The 13,883-nt window shown below is 41.7% G+C and overlaps 1 protein-coding gene across 6 annotated transcripts in view; it reads left to right on the top strand.

Moving 5' to 3' along the window:
* Positions 1–6,300, top strand: part of LOC121277841 (ADP-ribose glycohydrolase OARD1-like) — a 40,195-nt gene extending 33,895 nt beyond the window's left edge. For all 6 annotated transcript variants that reach the window (XM_041187524.1, XM_041187526.1, XM_041187525.1 and 3 more), the window contains exons 4-6: positions 2,961–3,019; positions 3,707–3,819; positions 5,565–6,300. In XM_041187524.1, the coding sequence (XP_041043458.1) occupies positions 2,961–3,019; positions 3,707–3,819; positions 5,565–5,667 (275 nt within the window). In that variant the 3' untranslated portion in view covers positions 5,668–6,300. The remainder of the gene's footprint in view (positions 1–2,960; positions 3,020–3,706; positions 3,820–5,564) is intronic.
* Positions 6,301–13,883: the final 7,583 nt, after the last annotated feature.

The raw sequence follows: 13,883 nt of genomic DNA on the forward strand, positions 1-13,883 counted from the left end.
CAATCCATGTTGGTGTTTATACTCCACTTCAATGGTCGTACTTCTCTCAGGTTCTACTCCAGTGGCCTTTAATCCTCTTTTGTTCAGCCACCGAACTAATCTATTCTGAAATGCCTTTCCTTCTTAAAACTCCGGTAATGTCATCTGTATAAAAAAATTTCTCCAATTGTCTATCCCAAACCTTGCGTTTAATCTTATACCTATAACTATACCTGTTCTTTCACCCCACTTTCCATTCTAGATCATAGCATGATTAATACTACAGTTTATCCTCAAATATTTAGAAACACGATTGAATTTTCAAGAATCATCATAAAAAGAATTGCCAGGTTAGATGGAGGGAAGTTTTTGCTCAGAAGTTAAAAAGAGAACTTGGGAGAGATGAACTAGAACACTAAATACTGGAATACTAAACACTGGAAATAGAAATAAGATGAACAATGCTGCGACAGGAAAGCAAGTCAGTCAGCAGTTGTGTTAAAATGAAAGACTGCCTCTGTTGGGACTTCAACACAATATTGTTGGGTTCTGATAATGAGTAGCAGGAAATATGGTTGTACATGGGCTATTCATAAGCTGAGCATAAATTCATTAACCTAAATCATAAGGCCTATTGCATAATTAACTAAAATTGCAGTTAGTAATGTCAATTTTACAGTTGAAGTACTCCAAGAAGTTGGGCTGATTCAGGTCCATCTCCTCCTTAGGATGTGGGAATTACTGGCTAGCTCAGCATTTATTTCCAATTCCTAATTGTCTTTGAGAAGGCGTTGGTGAACTGCCTTCTTGAACCACTGCAGTCTATGTGGTATAGGTACACCCAAAGTTCTATTGTGAAGAGAGAAAAATGGGGAAAGATCAATCAAACTGATGTTTAAAATACCCTGTAGCTGTAACTAAAAACTGTTTGTATTTTATTCATGCAAGATTGTGCAGTACTCTTTCATAACTCTTTGAACTGACTTAGGCCAGCTGTAAGAAAGCAACTAGTGCCATGGAACTTGGAAGGTTTTTGGGAATGAAGTGCAATGTTTGAATTGAAGCTGGTGAGCTTCTATTTGGGTGGACTTAAAGGCATTAAAACAGGCACCCTGTACTGTAGCAAGATAGATGTACATCCTGACCCCCCCCGCCAAACACACACACACACACACACACACACACACACACACAAAGTAACATACATAGAACCATAGAAAAGTTACAGCACAGAAGGAGGCCATTAGGCCCATCTTGTCCATGCCAGCCCGAGGACACCCAGGTGCCCTTTCTAATCCCACCTTCCTGCACCCGGCCCATAGCCCTGCAGCTTACAGCACTTAAGGGGCAGATCCAGGTACTTTTTAAAAGAGTTTAGAGTTTAATCCTCTACCACCAACTTGGGCAGCGAATTCCAGACACCCACTACCCTCTGCGTAAAAAAGGTTCTTCCTCATGTCTTCCCTACACCTTCTGCCACTTATCCCCTGGTTCTAGAATTCTCCACCGTAGCTAAATATTCTACTTAATTGGATTCTTCAAGAGCTTTTGTTCTTCCTGGGTGAGTTCAGTTGTCTCTGTGATACCTGAACTGAGTTGTTTGAGATCAAGGTTCACTGGAATGTGGGAAACATCAGGCGTACAAAGCCAATCAGTATTCGGCAACTCCAAACCTTTCTGAGCTGGATCAGATGGATTCGAGGTTCGCTGGAGTGCAGAGAAAAAATATCCAGTTTTCGGACACCATATTTTTTAGGTAGCCAAATTTGAGGTACTCTACCTATAGTGACTTTCATTGCAGTGCAATTTGATGTTGTCTGGGTATGGACCTTCCAGTATTTGGTCACAAGCACAGTCACCCGAATGTCATATGTGTTCTATAGCCAATTTTGTCCACTTTATTCACTTAAAGGCATAGAATAAAGCCTTCAATTAGAGGTATGCTGGGGAAGCCCTTAAATATTCACTATGAAAAAAAGAACTCTGCGGTAAAGACTAATACCGAGCATGGAAATAAATAACTAACCACCTTTTAGTAGAAAACCTAATATTGGCCCAGATCTTCTGGTCTCAGGATTATTAAAGACCGGATGTGCCACCCAAGATGCATGTTGGGACCCCATGGAAGTCCTGACACGCTCACTCCATGGGAATTGCCCAGGAAGACTGAACTTTCAATAAGCAGTTCCCTCTCCAAAAAAGTCTCCAACTCTGAATTTGAGTCTGAGACTTTGGACCTGGATAGTTACCCAGGAAACGTTGGACAGAAAAACCCTAATCTAACCAGTGGATAACTATGCAACTGAACGCCAACCACTCCCGCTGACCCCAATTTCTCCATACCCAGCTACCCGTCTGCCCCCAACTACCCTGCCAACCCAATAATTTTCACCCATTCTGTAACCTTCACCCAAGGGGAGTGTGTCTTCTGCTCTAATTCTCTTCGCTGCTCTGCATGGATCCTGACGCTGAGCGAGTTCTGGCTGCTGCTTTGGAAATCGGAGCCTTTTAAACATGTCCAGGTAAGTGTACTGATTTCTGCTTGATCAGTGCCGGATGCAGCAGTTCCGAAGCTGTTCAGAAGATTTGGGCCAATGCTTTAGCTAAACAGAAATTGCCTCCCTACACTTCTCCCAGTATCTACATTACCTCAATATTAATTAAATCTGTTCACTGTTTTAGTGCTATTGTTGTGCTTGTTTGAGAGCACAATAAAGCTGCAGGCTAAGCCATGACCCATTAGAATATGTCAAACTGATAATACAATAAATTTGCTGTGTCTACAACAGGATTGAAAATTATTAGTTATTAGCTTATTAGTCATTATTAGTTCTCATTTGGTCCCTTTACATAAAGATAGACTTTCTGTTTGCGAATGTAATTAATGATTTAAATTGTTTTGCTTTATCATCAGATTATTGCACCTTCTTTTATTTTAGTTAATATGTAAATACAATTTTGATTGGTGATTTTCCTTACAGAAAAGAAGACTGGGGAGGTGGCTGTGCTGCAGAAAGATCAGAGATACATTTACTATTTGGTAATGGATCCAGCCATATTTTACATTGAGTAATGGGATCACTATTTGCCATTTAAATTATCTAAACCTCATGTCGGGGTACAGGTTAATTTGGAAAAATGTATTTTTACTTTTGAAGTCTTTATTAGATTTAAATTTTTCAAATACTCTACTCACATGATTTTAACAAGTATTGGATATACTCCCAAGAGCTTAATGAAGTAACTGCCGTTCATTTATTTTCATTTGGTTAATCAGAAGATAAACTCGATTTTAAAAAAATAGCACTCGATCTTACTATTTTTTAAATTGTTGACTTATGTGCAAAGCTTACTGGGGGTTCATGCTCCAGACTTATCTATAAACCCATCACTTTAACCTTATCTTACAATAATGATGGAACTGCAAGAGAGTGTTTGTGTAATGTAATTTGGTGTTAAACAAGGCTTTAATTCTCCCTTCTCACTTTTTGTGCTTTTAGTTATTGACCTAATTCAAAGATGCCAACATATTGCTGAGTTATGAATACAAGATAAAATACTTTAAAGTTGGAATATTTTCCTTATCCACCTGATTTTCTGACATTCACTTAAACTGAGTGATCCTGTGTATTTGAGAACCAGCTCAAGAAAATTTCCACTTTTAATACCTCCTGTTCATTATTGTCTACCTTGTCGCCTGATATTAAGTGATTTAATTCTTCTACAGATCACTAAAAAGGTAGCATCAGATAAGCCAACTTATGACGATCTGCAGAGCAGCCTCAAGGCCATGAAGAATCACTGCCTGAGTAATGGAGTCTTGCACATCTCAATGCCTAAGTAATAATGAAGGAGAAGTTGAATTTGTTGCTTTTACTGCAGTTTTATCACAATTGTATTCTTGATTATTTCAATGTCCTGCTTTCTGGCCTATCATCCTGAACTCTGCACACTTCCAATTTTTCCAGAATTGAGATTCCAGTATCCTGTCCCATACTCAATCTCACTTATCTATGATACTTGTGTAAATTAATATATAATAGCTTTTTGTTCTCCACTGTACTAAATTCAGTGCCTCATCCTTATCAGATTTCTCAATAATCTTGCACAGTCAATTTTTCAGGATCCCACGAACCTTTATCTCCTCCCTTTCCCCGCCTCCCCCTTCGATACACACAACTTCAATCTCCTGACTGTCATTTGTACGTTTCTGCCACTTTGCTTTTCCTCAGCCTTAATAGCAGAGTCTGCAGCTGCTTTGTCTCTACTCTCTGAAACGACTTCCGTAAACATGTAGTTCCTCTGAAAGTTTTTGCAAAATTTATCTTTCTGACCAAACTTTGACATTCTTTCTGATCTCTGCATCAGTGTTTAGGCACCCACTTTCATGTCTGTTTCCATTGTGAAGCACTTTGAGAAGGTGGGAAGCAGTAGTCAAGACTTGAAGGAATACAGATCTCTTGAGGGCTATAGAGATAGAGAGGGACAGGACAACATGGGATTTTTGCAAGGGATTGTGAATATTAGACACATCAGTGGTATGTGTTGCTGCCAGGCTCAGCGAGGAACTCGCAATATTGTTTGAATTTCTGCATTAAACATGTATATGATGGAGAAAGACCATTCTCACCACCTCAAACCATCAGTTGACTAATCACAATGCATGCATAGCAATCATGAAGAAGCCTTCAGAAAGAGCAATTCTGTCTTGGTCACTGGAGGATGATAGGGTAGACAGTAAGGAATAAATATTTTTTTTGGAAAAAAAAGCAACGGGAACATAGAAAGCTGACAGTTGTTCTGTTCGTACTGCCTGTGAGCACAGTGAGAAATGGCTGTGGGTATGAAATAGACTCTACTCAGACTGTCTTTTAGCTGGAATGTAATCAGCTAATTTAAAGGGAGCGGAGATGAAATTGGTTTTAAAATAAACAACGTGTCATTTTTGGTTCTGTTAATTCTTCACTAAAGTTGTAACTGCACTTACAGAGAAGTTGGTGACATACAGAGAACCCAATGAAACGTTTGCCCAGCAGTAACTGGTCTTATGAGGATTTTCTTGTATTACTGTAATCAGAGCATAGTGCTGACATTTAATAGACCAACCAGAAAGCATGTTACAAGTAGAATCATTCCATAGGATAGTGCTATTAGTGTAATTGTATGTATGTCATGTAGACATTTGGGACCTGCATCATAAGAATGTAATGGAGTGTTTTTGTTGGGGGGTTCCACAGGTGAGTTTGTTTTAATTTCTGTCTTGGATAGCTGGCAGCTTCAGGAAATCATCTGAGTTTGCGATGCTGTTTGTTTTTTTTCCCTGTTTGCTAACTCCTGTGTGTGGCATGCATTACTAAAATCTGCCTTTGTTTCCGCTCATTGCGACTCAACTCCGAAGACTAGCCTAGTTGTCTCATCTGCCTCTAATCCATTTGTAAATAAATTAAATAATTTATTTCTGTCAGAACAGGTGTTAAATACTCACTATCCTGTATAATGGGATTTTGCAACTTTTCATTCTAATTGTGCTTAATAACTCAAGATCTGGCTATACTTTGTTATGAATAGTACCATTTTCTCTGCAGGATCGGATGTGGTCTGGACAACCTGGAGTGGGACAAAGTTTCAGCGATAATTCAAGAGATTTTTAAGGACACAAGTACCATAGTCACTGTGTATTCTTTGTAAAGATGCATACTATGACTATGTATACTGTTTAAAAAAAACACAAGTATTCTACACAAGTAATTTGAGCGATTAGGGACTGATGGATGTGAAATAATGACTTGGGTACTTTTTGTTGGTTACCTGTTTGATTCCCATCAGTTGATGGTTGATGTTTGCTTTTTCTGTTGATAGACCTAGGTAGTAATTTCTAAAAGCAAAAGGTAATAATTTTTGTTTATTGTGTATGTATTACAATAAGTTCATAAGATCTGGGTGAAATTCATCTCTCAGTAGAAAGGCAGGGAGGATCCTGTTGTTCTCAAATTGTCTAGCGAAATCACCACGCTTGTGAATCTCAGATTTTAAATGTTGTGCATTCCACACTTTCTTTAGTAGACTGCCAATTTCAGACTAAAACAAGCATTTTCTATTTCTGTTGAAAGAACGAGAGAATTTTTTTCAGTCTGCGATTTGCCAAAGTATCAAGATTGCAACTTGAGTGAGCCTGTTCACAAGTCCTTATTGAATAAATTCTTTCTGGTACTCTCTTAAGTTCAAATCTGTTGTTGGGATACTGCTGCTGCCATGGAATTATTGTACTGATGATCAATAATTTGATGTTATTTACATAAAATTTTACCGAACTAAAATAGACCATTTGACCCATCAGGTTTATTCTCCACACGTGACTCCTTCCACCTTAATTCATCTTGCCCTATCAATATATCTTTCTGTTCCTTTCTTCTTGTACTTCTCTTCCCCTTAAATGCATCTATGCTGCAAAAACACATTCACGCCACTGTCTGAACAAAGAATTTCACCTGAATTGCTTATTGGATTTAATGGTGACCAGCTTACATTTATCACCCCTAGTTTCATACTTGCTCACAAGTGGAAACATCTCACTATTGTTACCCTTAATAATTATAACAATCTCTAACAGGCCACTGCTCGGTCTTCTCTCTTCCAGAGAAATGAACCCCAATCTGTGTTTTCTGACAGTTGTCTCAGTTCTGGTCATTTTCATTTCCAGTACTTCTTTGTAATACGAGGCAGGATTTTTTAGTTCGGTGGGTGCCTGCGATCGGCAGGTCTGGGATTGGCTGGAGACCACCGACAGCAATCTGCTCCCGACCACAATTTCATGCTGGCTGGCCAATTAACGCGTGCTGAATTAAGGTGCGCTGAAATGCTCAGCGCTGCCAAGGTGGGGGCGGGAGGAGGGCAAGCGCTGAAGTCAGCTCAGGCGCAAGGGAACGCAGAATGAAAGCTCCCTGAAAGCAGAGAGCTGCCTCAGGGAGCTGAAGAATCCAAAAGCAATAAATTAAAGATTTTAAAATGCCAGAAGAAAGGTCCACACATCAGAATCGTATGCACGTGTGGATGATGAAAATTCTGTCCAAACATTTTTTTAAGATTAACACCGGAAATCTCATCCCGCCCTTGGATGAGGTTTCCTCAAAAAGGCAAAGGCCGCCTAGCTCATTCGCCCACAAGCCAACCAGAACGTTGGAAGGGCAACAAAAAATCTCCGACAATTACAATGTTAATGGCCCTAATAAGCCTCTTAATTGTCAGCGGGTGCGCTGCCGACGCTCATGTGCGCCTGCTGACTGAAATATCACGCTCGCCTGATGTCATCACGTGCTATTTTATGCTCGAGTGGATCGTGCATGTGCCTGCACACTGAGCGAAAAATTCTGCCCATGGGGACCAGAACTGTGATCCGTACTCAACTGTTGTTTAACATTGTTTTGTTTTTGAATTCTATTCCTCCAAAAATAAACCAGTGCTTGCTAGCATTTTTATAACTTTGCTATCTCCGTTCCTGAATTTTACCTCTAAATCCAATAGCACCTTTATCTGTGGCTTGGTTGATAGCACTCTTGCCCCTGAGTCAAAATGTTACGGATGCAGGTCTCACTCCAGGACTGGAGCACAACAATCTAGGCTGACACTCCAGTGCAATACTATCAGAGGTGTTATGTTTAGGATGAGACGTTAAACCGAGCTCCTATGTGTTTCCTGAGTGGAATATCTGTTATTGTGGCTTTATCTCGGGATTTGTTGGCTTCTTACTCTGATGGAGGCAATGACCTTCCGTTCAAAAGCATTTATTTAGATTCTAACTCTTTACAGAGGTTAAATAAGACCAAGACGTAGCTGGAGCTATGCTCGTGATGTTTCACACTCATCTCCTCTCAATGAGTGCCATCACTGTAACATAGCTCCCTTTGCACATGCTGAATAGTTATCATTAGAGTTAACCTTTATTCTACGTCTCCCCCAAGTCCCTATTCCCATACTATAATACACATTCTCCCACACTTCCCCCAATGTCTCTTTTCTTAAAGGGAAAGTGTCTTTGGTGGTTTCACCAGGCTTCCTGAGTGAATGCGAAGCTCCTGAGGTAGATGGGAATCCTGTTGCTTTGAGGTCAGTTTGTGGGGATTGTCACTCCTGGTTTTCCTCATTTCTGGTTGTGCAGCTGTGACATTCTCTTGAGGTTCAGGGTACTCTGCCTATGCTGTTGATGATTTTCTGTCCATTAAAATTAGGGCAGATCCGTTCCTTCGAATGATGCCTGACGCCTGACTGTGTCTTGACTAGATATGATCTCAGTTGCTGTAGCTTCTGAATTCCTATACCAGCACGGCTCTGGTCTCTGATCCATACCCTCTTTCTCCTTCCCAGAATCGAAAGGTCTTAAGCCCTATGCCAATGGTTCAACGTTCAAGCTTGACTTGCTCAGTAGGCTTCTTCCTAGCTCGATCATGGACTGAGGGCATTTGGGGGAGCTCATGGCATGCACAAATCTATGTGATGCTACAAATATTTGGAGGCACTCTGGCGAATTTGTGGTTGATTATCAGAAATGATGATGTCCAGAATGCCATGCCTAGAGAACATTTTCTTCCCCCTTTCTATAGTCAAACAAATCCATGCCAAGGTGTTCCCAAGGCCTTGATGGAAAGGAGGAAGGCAGAAGTAGCTTTTTCTGCTCCTGCCTGTGAATGGCACAGGTGATGCACTTGGAGATCATTTCTTCAATAGAGTGTGAAATGCTTGGCCATCATACTGGCTGCTGTGTCCTGGCTCAACACACAAGATATCCTTTGTGGATCTTCTGGAGGATTTCAGGCAGGGAGCTCCAGGTACCACCACTCTTGCATCGTATACCAGGAGGTTGTCTACAATGCTGAAGTGGTGATACTGTTTGAAATATTTCCTCAAGACGGAGCTGCTTAGAATGTACTGTGGCCATCCATCCAGGCAGTGTATGCGAATCTGGATACACTCTTCCTCTTGCCTTTGGGCTGCATGAAATTCACACAATTTCTGATCTGTTGCTGGCAAGTATTGGTAGTCAAGGCTGTGAGGATTTTATCTTCCTATACTGGGTAAGTGGCAGGTGTCTTGGAGAGTGCATAGCCTGATGTTTATCCTATATGTACTCTGTAGTAGCATTGTATCACATGAATCTAAGTCAGAATTGCTGAATCCTGGGTGACATCTTGGCGATTTCTTTTGCATTAAACAGGGTTAGTATTGGCTTATGATAGTCTCAATCTTAAACTGCAGGCCTAGTATATAATCGGAGAATTTTTCACATGCCCAAGTTATTGTGAGGGCTCCCTTTTCGATAACCACATAGCACAGGTCTGTCTCGGTTAATGAACTTGTAATTAACAAGTTGTCTTTTGCCATCACTTTGGACCTGGAATAGTACCGCTCCCAGTCCCATTCCAGATGCAACAACTGCTACAATCATGAGAAGTTCAAGGTCGTGGTGGTTAAGACCTCTGAGGATGTTATTATTGTTTTGATTTGTTTGAATGACTGTTGCTAATGTTCAATCCAGTACCATCCCTGCCTGTAGTAAAAATATATCTGAGGGGTTCATTTTATCTAGGCTAAGTGAGGCAGGGGTTTACCTAGTTGGTTGACAATGCCCATAAACCTTTGTAGCTCTGTTATATTTCTAGGTGGCGGGAATTTCTTTATTGTTCATGGTTTCTGTGAGTCTACTGTAATCCCAGTCACTTGTATAATGTGCCCTAGGACTTTATCATGGGCCTAGAAAGCTCACATTTATCATTGAGCATCAAGCCAGCCTCTTGTTACATTAGTAAGATTCCCTGACCTGTTTGTCGTGTGCCTGTTTGATTGACCCATGGATCAAGAAGTTATCCATGTGGTACATGACACCTTTCATTCTTTGCAATATATTGGACATTATCCTTTGGAATATTTTGTAGAATCTTTGCAATGCAGAAGGAGGCCATTCAGCCCATCGAGTCTGAAAGAGTATTCTACTGAGTCCCATTCCCCTGCCTTATCCTTGTAACCTTGTAATTCTTTATTTTCAGATAGCAATCCAATTCCCTTTTTAATACCTCGATTGAACTTACCTCCACTACTCTCTCAAGAAGTTCGTTCCAGACTCCAGCCACCCTCTGGGTGAAAAATGTTTTCCTCGCATCACTTTTACTCCTTTTGCCAATTATTTTGAATCTGTGCCTTCTAGTTCTTGATGCTCCCTTGAGTGGGAATAGTTTCTCACTGTTTACCCTGTCCATCCCCTCAGAATCTTGAATATCTCTGAAGGTGGAGGGGCATGTTTGTGGGGTGGTGAAAAAGGCATATGGGACACTTGCCTTTATCAATCAAGGCATAGATTACAAAAGTAGGGAGATCATGTTAGAGTTGTATAGAACCTTGGTGAGGCCTCAGCTGGAGTAGTGTGTGCAGTTCTGGTCGCCACATTATAGGAAGGATATGATTGCACTGGAGGGGGTGCAGAGGTGATTCACCAGGATGTTGCCTGGGATGATACATTTAAGTTAAGAAGAGAGGTTGGATAGACTTGAGTTGTTTTTGTTGGAGCGGTGAAGGCTGAGGGCTGACCTGATCGAGGTGTACAAGATTATGAGGAGCATGGACAGGGTGGATAGGGAGCAGCTATTCCCCTTAGTTGAAGGGTCAGTCACAAGGGAACATAAGCTCGAGGTGAGGAGCAGGAGGTTTAGGGGGGATATGAGGAAAAACCTTCTCCCCCAGAGAGTGGTGACAGTCTGGAATGTGCTGCCTGGGAGGGTGGTGGAAGCGGGTTGCCTCACATCCTTTAAAAGGTACCTGGATGAGCACTTGGCACGTCATAACATTCAAGGCTATGAGCCAAGTGCTGGTAAATGGGATTAGATAGGTAGGTCAGGTGTTTTTCACATGTCAATGCAGACTCGATGGGCCGAAGGGTTTCTTCTGCACTCTGTGATTCTGTGATCTCTATCACGTCTTCTCTCAGCCGCCTTTTCTCAATGAAAATAGCCCCAACCTCTCCAATCTACCCTTATAGCTACAGTTCTTTATTCCTGGAACCGTTCTTGTCAATCTCCTCTGCACCCGCTCCAATGCCTTCACGTCCTTCCTCAAGTATGGCACCCAGAACTGGACGCAGTGCTCCAGATTAGGCCTAACTAACATCTTATACAAGTTCAACATGACCTCCTTACTCTTGTACTTAATACCCCATTAACAAATCCTCAGATACTTTGTGCTTTATTAACTGCTCTCTCAACATGCCCTGCCATCTTCAATGACTTATGTACCAAGGTCCCTCTGTTCCTGCACCTCCTTTTGAGTTTCTCCCTTTATTTTATACTGCATCTTCATATTCCTCCTGCTAAAATGAATCATCTCACACTTCTCTGAACTTCATCTGCCACTTGTCTGCCCAATCAACCAACATGTCTATATCCTTTTGAAGTTCAAGACTATCCTCCTCACAGTTGACAATCTTCGTATCATCTGTATATTTTGAAATCATGCTCCGAACACCACAGTCTAGGTCATTAATATATATCAGGAAGAGCAAGGTTCCCAACAATGACCCTTGGGGGAACTCCCAAGCAAAACTGGAGTCAATGGGAATCAGGGGGAAAAATCCTTGCTGATTGGAGTCATACAATGGAAGCACAATGGAAGATTAACTCTGAAGAAGAGCCGTATGGACTCGAAGCATTAACTCCGTTTCTCTCTCCACAGATGCTGCCAGCCCTGCTGAATTTTTCCAGCATTTTCAGTTTTTATTACAAAGGAAGATGGTTGTAGTTGTTGGAGGTCAATCGTCTCAATTCCAGGACATTACCGCAGGAGTTTCTCAGGGTAGTGTCCTAGACCCAACCATCTTCAGCTGCTTCATCAATAACCTTCCTTCCATCATAAGTTCAGAAGTGGGGATGTTTGCTGATGATTGCACAATGTGTTCAGTACCATTCGCGACTCCTCAGATACCAGAGCAGTCTGTGCCCAAAATCTGGACAATATCCAGGCTTTGGGCTGACAAGTGGCAAGGAACATTCGCACCACTCAAGTGCCAGACAATTACTATCTCCAACAAAGGAGAATCTAACCATTGCCCCTTGACATTATCATCAATGGCATTATCATCACTGAATCCCCCACTATCAACATCTTGGGAGTTACCATTGACTGAACTGGACTAACCATATAAATACTGTGGTTACAAGAGCAGGTCAGAAGCTAAGAATCTTGTGGCTAGTAACTCACCTGACACCCCAAAGCCTGTCCATCATCTGCTAGGCACAAGCTTGGAGTGTGTGGAATACTCTCCTCTTTCGTGGATGAGTGCAGCTCCAACAACACTCAAGATGCCTGGCACTATCGAGGACAAAGCAGCCTGCTTGATTGGCACCCCATCCACAAACATTCACTCACTCCATCACTGATGCACAGTGGCAGCAGTGTGTACCATCTATGAGATGCACTGCAGGAACTCACCAAGCCTCCTTAGGTAGCACCTTCCCAACTCTCAACCACTACCATACAGAAGGACAAGGGCAGCAGACATGGGAACACCTGGAAGTTCCTCCTCAAGCCACTCACCATCCTAACTTGGAAATATATTGCCGTTCCTTCACTGTTGCTGGGTCAAAATCCTGGAACTCCCTCCCTAACAGCACTGTGGATGTACCTACATCATCTAAACTGCAGCGGTTCAAGAAGGCAGCTCACCACCACCTTCCCAAGGGCAATTAGGGATGGGGTAGTAAATGCTGGTCTAGCCAGCAATGCCCTCCTCTCATGAATGAAGAAAAAAAGCACTTGCATCCCTTTTTGAACAAAGTGTAACATTTGGAATTCTCCACTCCTTTGGCACCAGCCTGTATCTGAAGAAGACTGGAAGATTGTCACTAATGCCTCTGCAATTTTCACACTCACTTCCCTCAGTACATTTGACTGTATCTCATCCGGTCCTGGTACCTTATCTATTTTAAGTAAAAATAGCTTTCACCACCTCCTTTTCAAATGTAAATTCTTCTAGCGTACCAGTTACCACCTCTCTCACCTCAACCTGGGTAGCCTTTTCTTCCTTTGTAAAGACAGATGCAAAATACTTGTTTAATACTTCCGCTATTTCTCCTCCCTTCACCTGCAAGCTCCCTTTATCCCTAATGGGCCCTACTCTCTCTTTTACCACTCTTTTATATGCTTATAGAAGACGTTGGAATTCCCTTTCATGTTAGCTGCCAGTCTCTTTTCATGCTCTCTCCTTGCTTTTCTGATTAGTTTGTTCACTTCCCCTCTGGTCCTTTTATATTCAGACTGATTCTCCATTGTATTTTCTACCTGACATTTTCTACCTGCACACTTCTTTTTCATCTTCACCTCTATCTCTCTTGTCATCCAGGGTGCCATGGATTTATTTTTCCTACCTTTTCCCCCATCAATATACCTTGACATTGCCTGCAATATCTTTTCTTTGAAGGTGGCCACTGTCTTTTGTGCCATTTGATTCCAACTTACTCAACTCAGATGCATTCTCATCCTATTGAAGTTGGCTTTTCCCCCAATGAATTATACATGCCCTGGATTGTTCCTTGCTCTTTTCCATGACCAACCTAAACCTTTTGATACAATGGTCACTGTCCCCTAAACCCTCTCCCATTGACATTTGATCTACTTGGGCCAACTCATTCCTCAGAACTTGGTTCAACAGTGCCTGCTCTCTCATTGGACTGGAAACAAACTGCTGCAGAACGTATCTTGAACACATTCCAGGAACTCACACCCCTCTTGTCCCTTTGTGCTATTCCTATCCCAGCCTATATTTGGATAATTGAAGTTCCCCATTATAATTACTTCATAATTCTTGCACCTCTCTGTAATTTCTTCACTCGTTATCAGATTGCTGGTTGTGGGAGTTTGTTGTGAGC

The sequence above is a fragment of the Carcharodon carcharias genome, chromosome 5, assembly GCF_017639515.1.
Source record: "Carcharodon carcharias isolate sCarCar2 chromosome 5, sCarCar2.pri, whole genome shotgun sequence".
Classification (NCBI taxonomy): Eukaryota; Metazoa; Chordata; class Chondrichthyes; order Lamniformes; family Lamnidae; genus Carcharodon; species Carcharodon carcharias.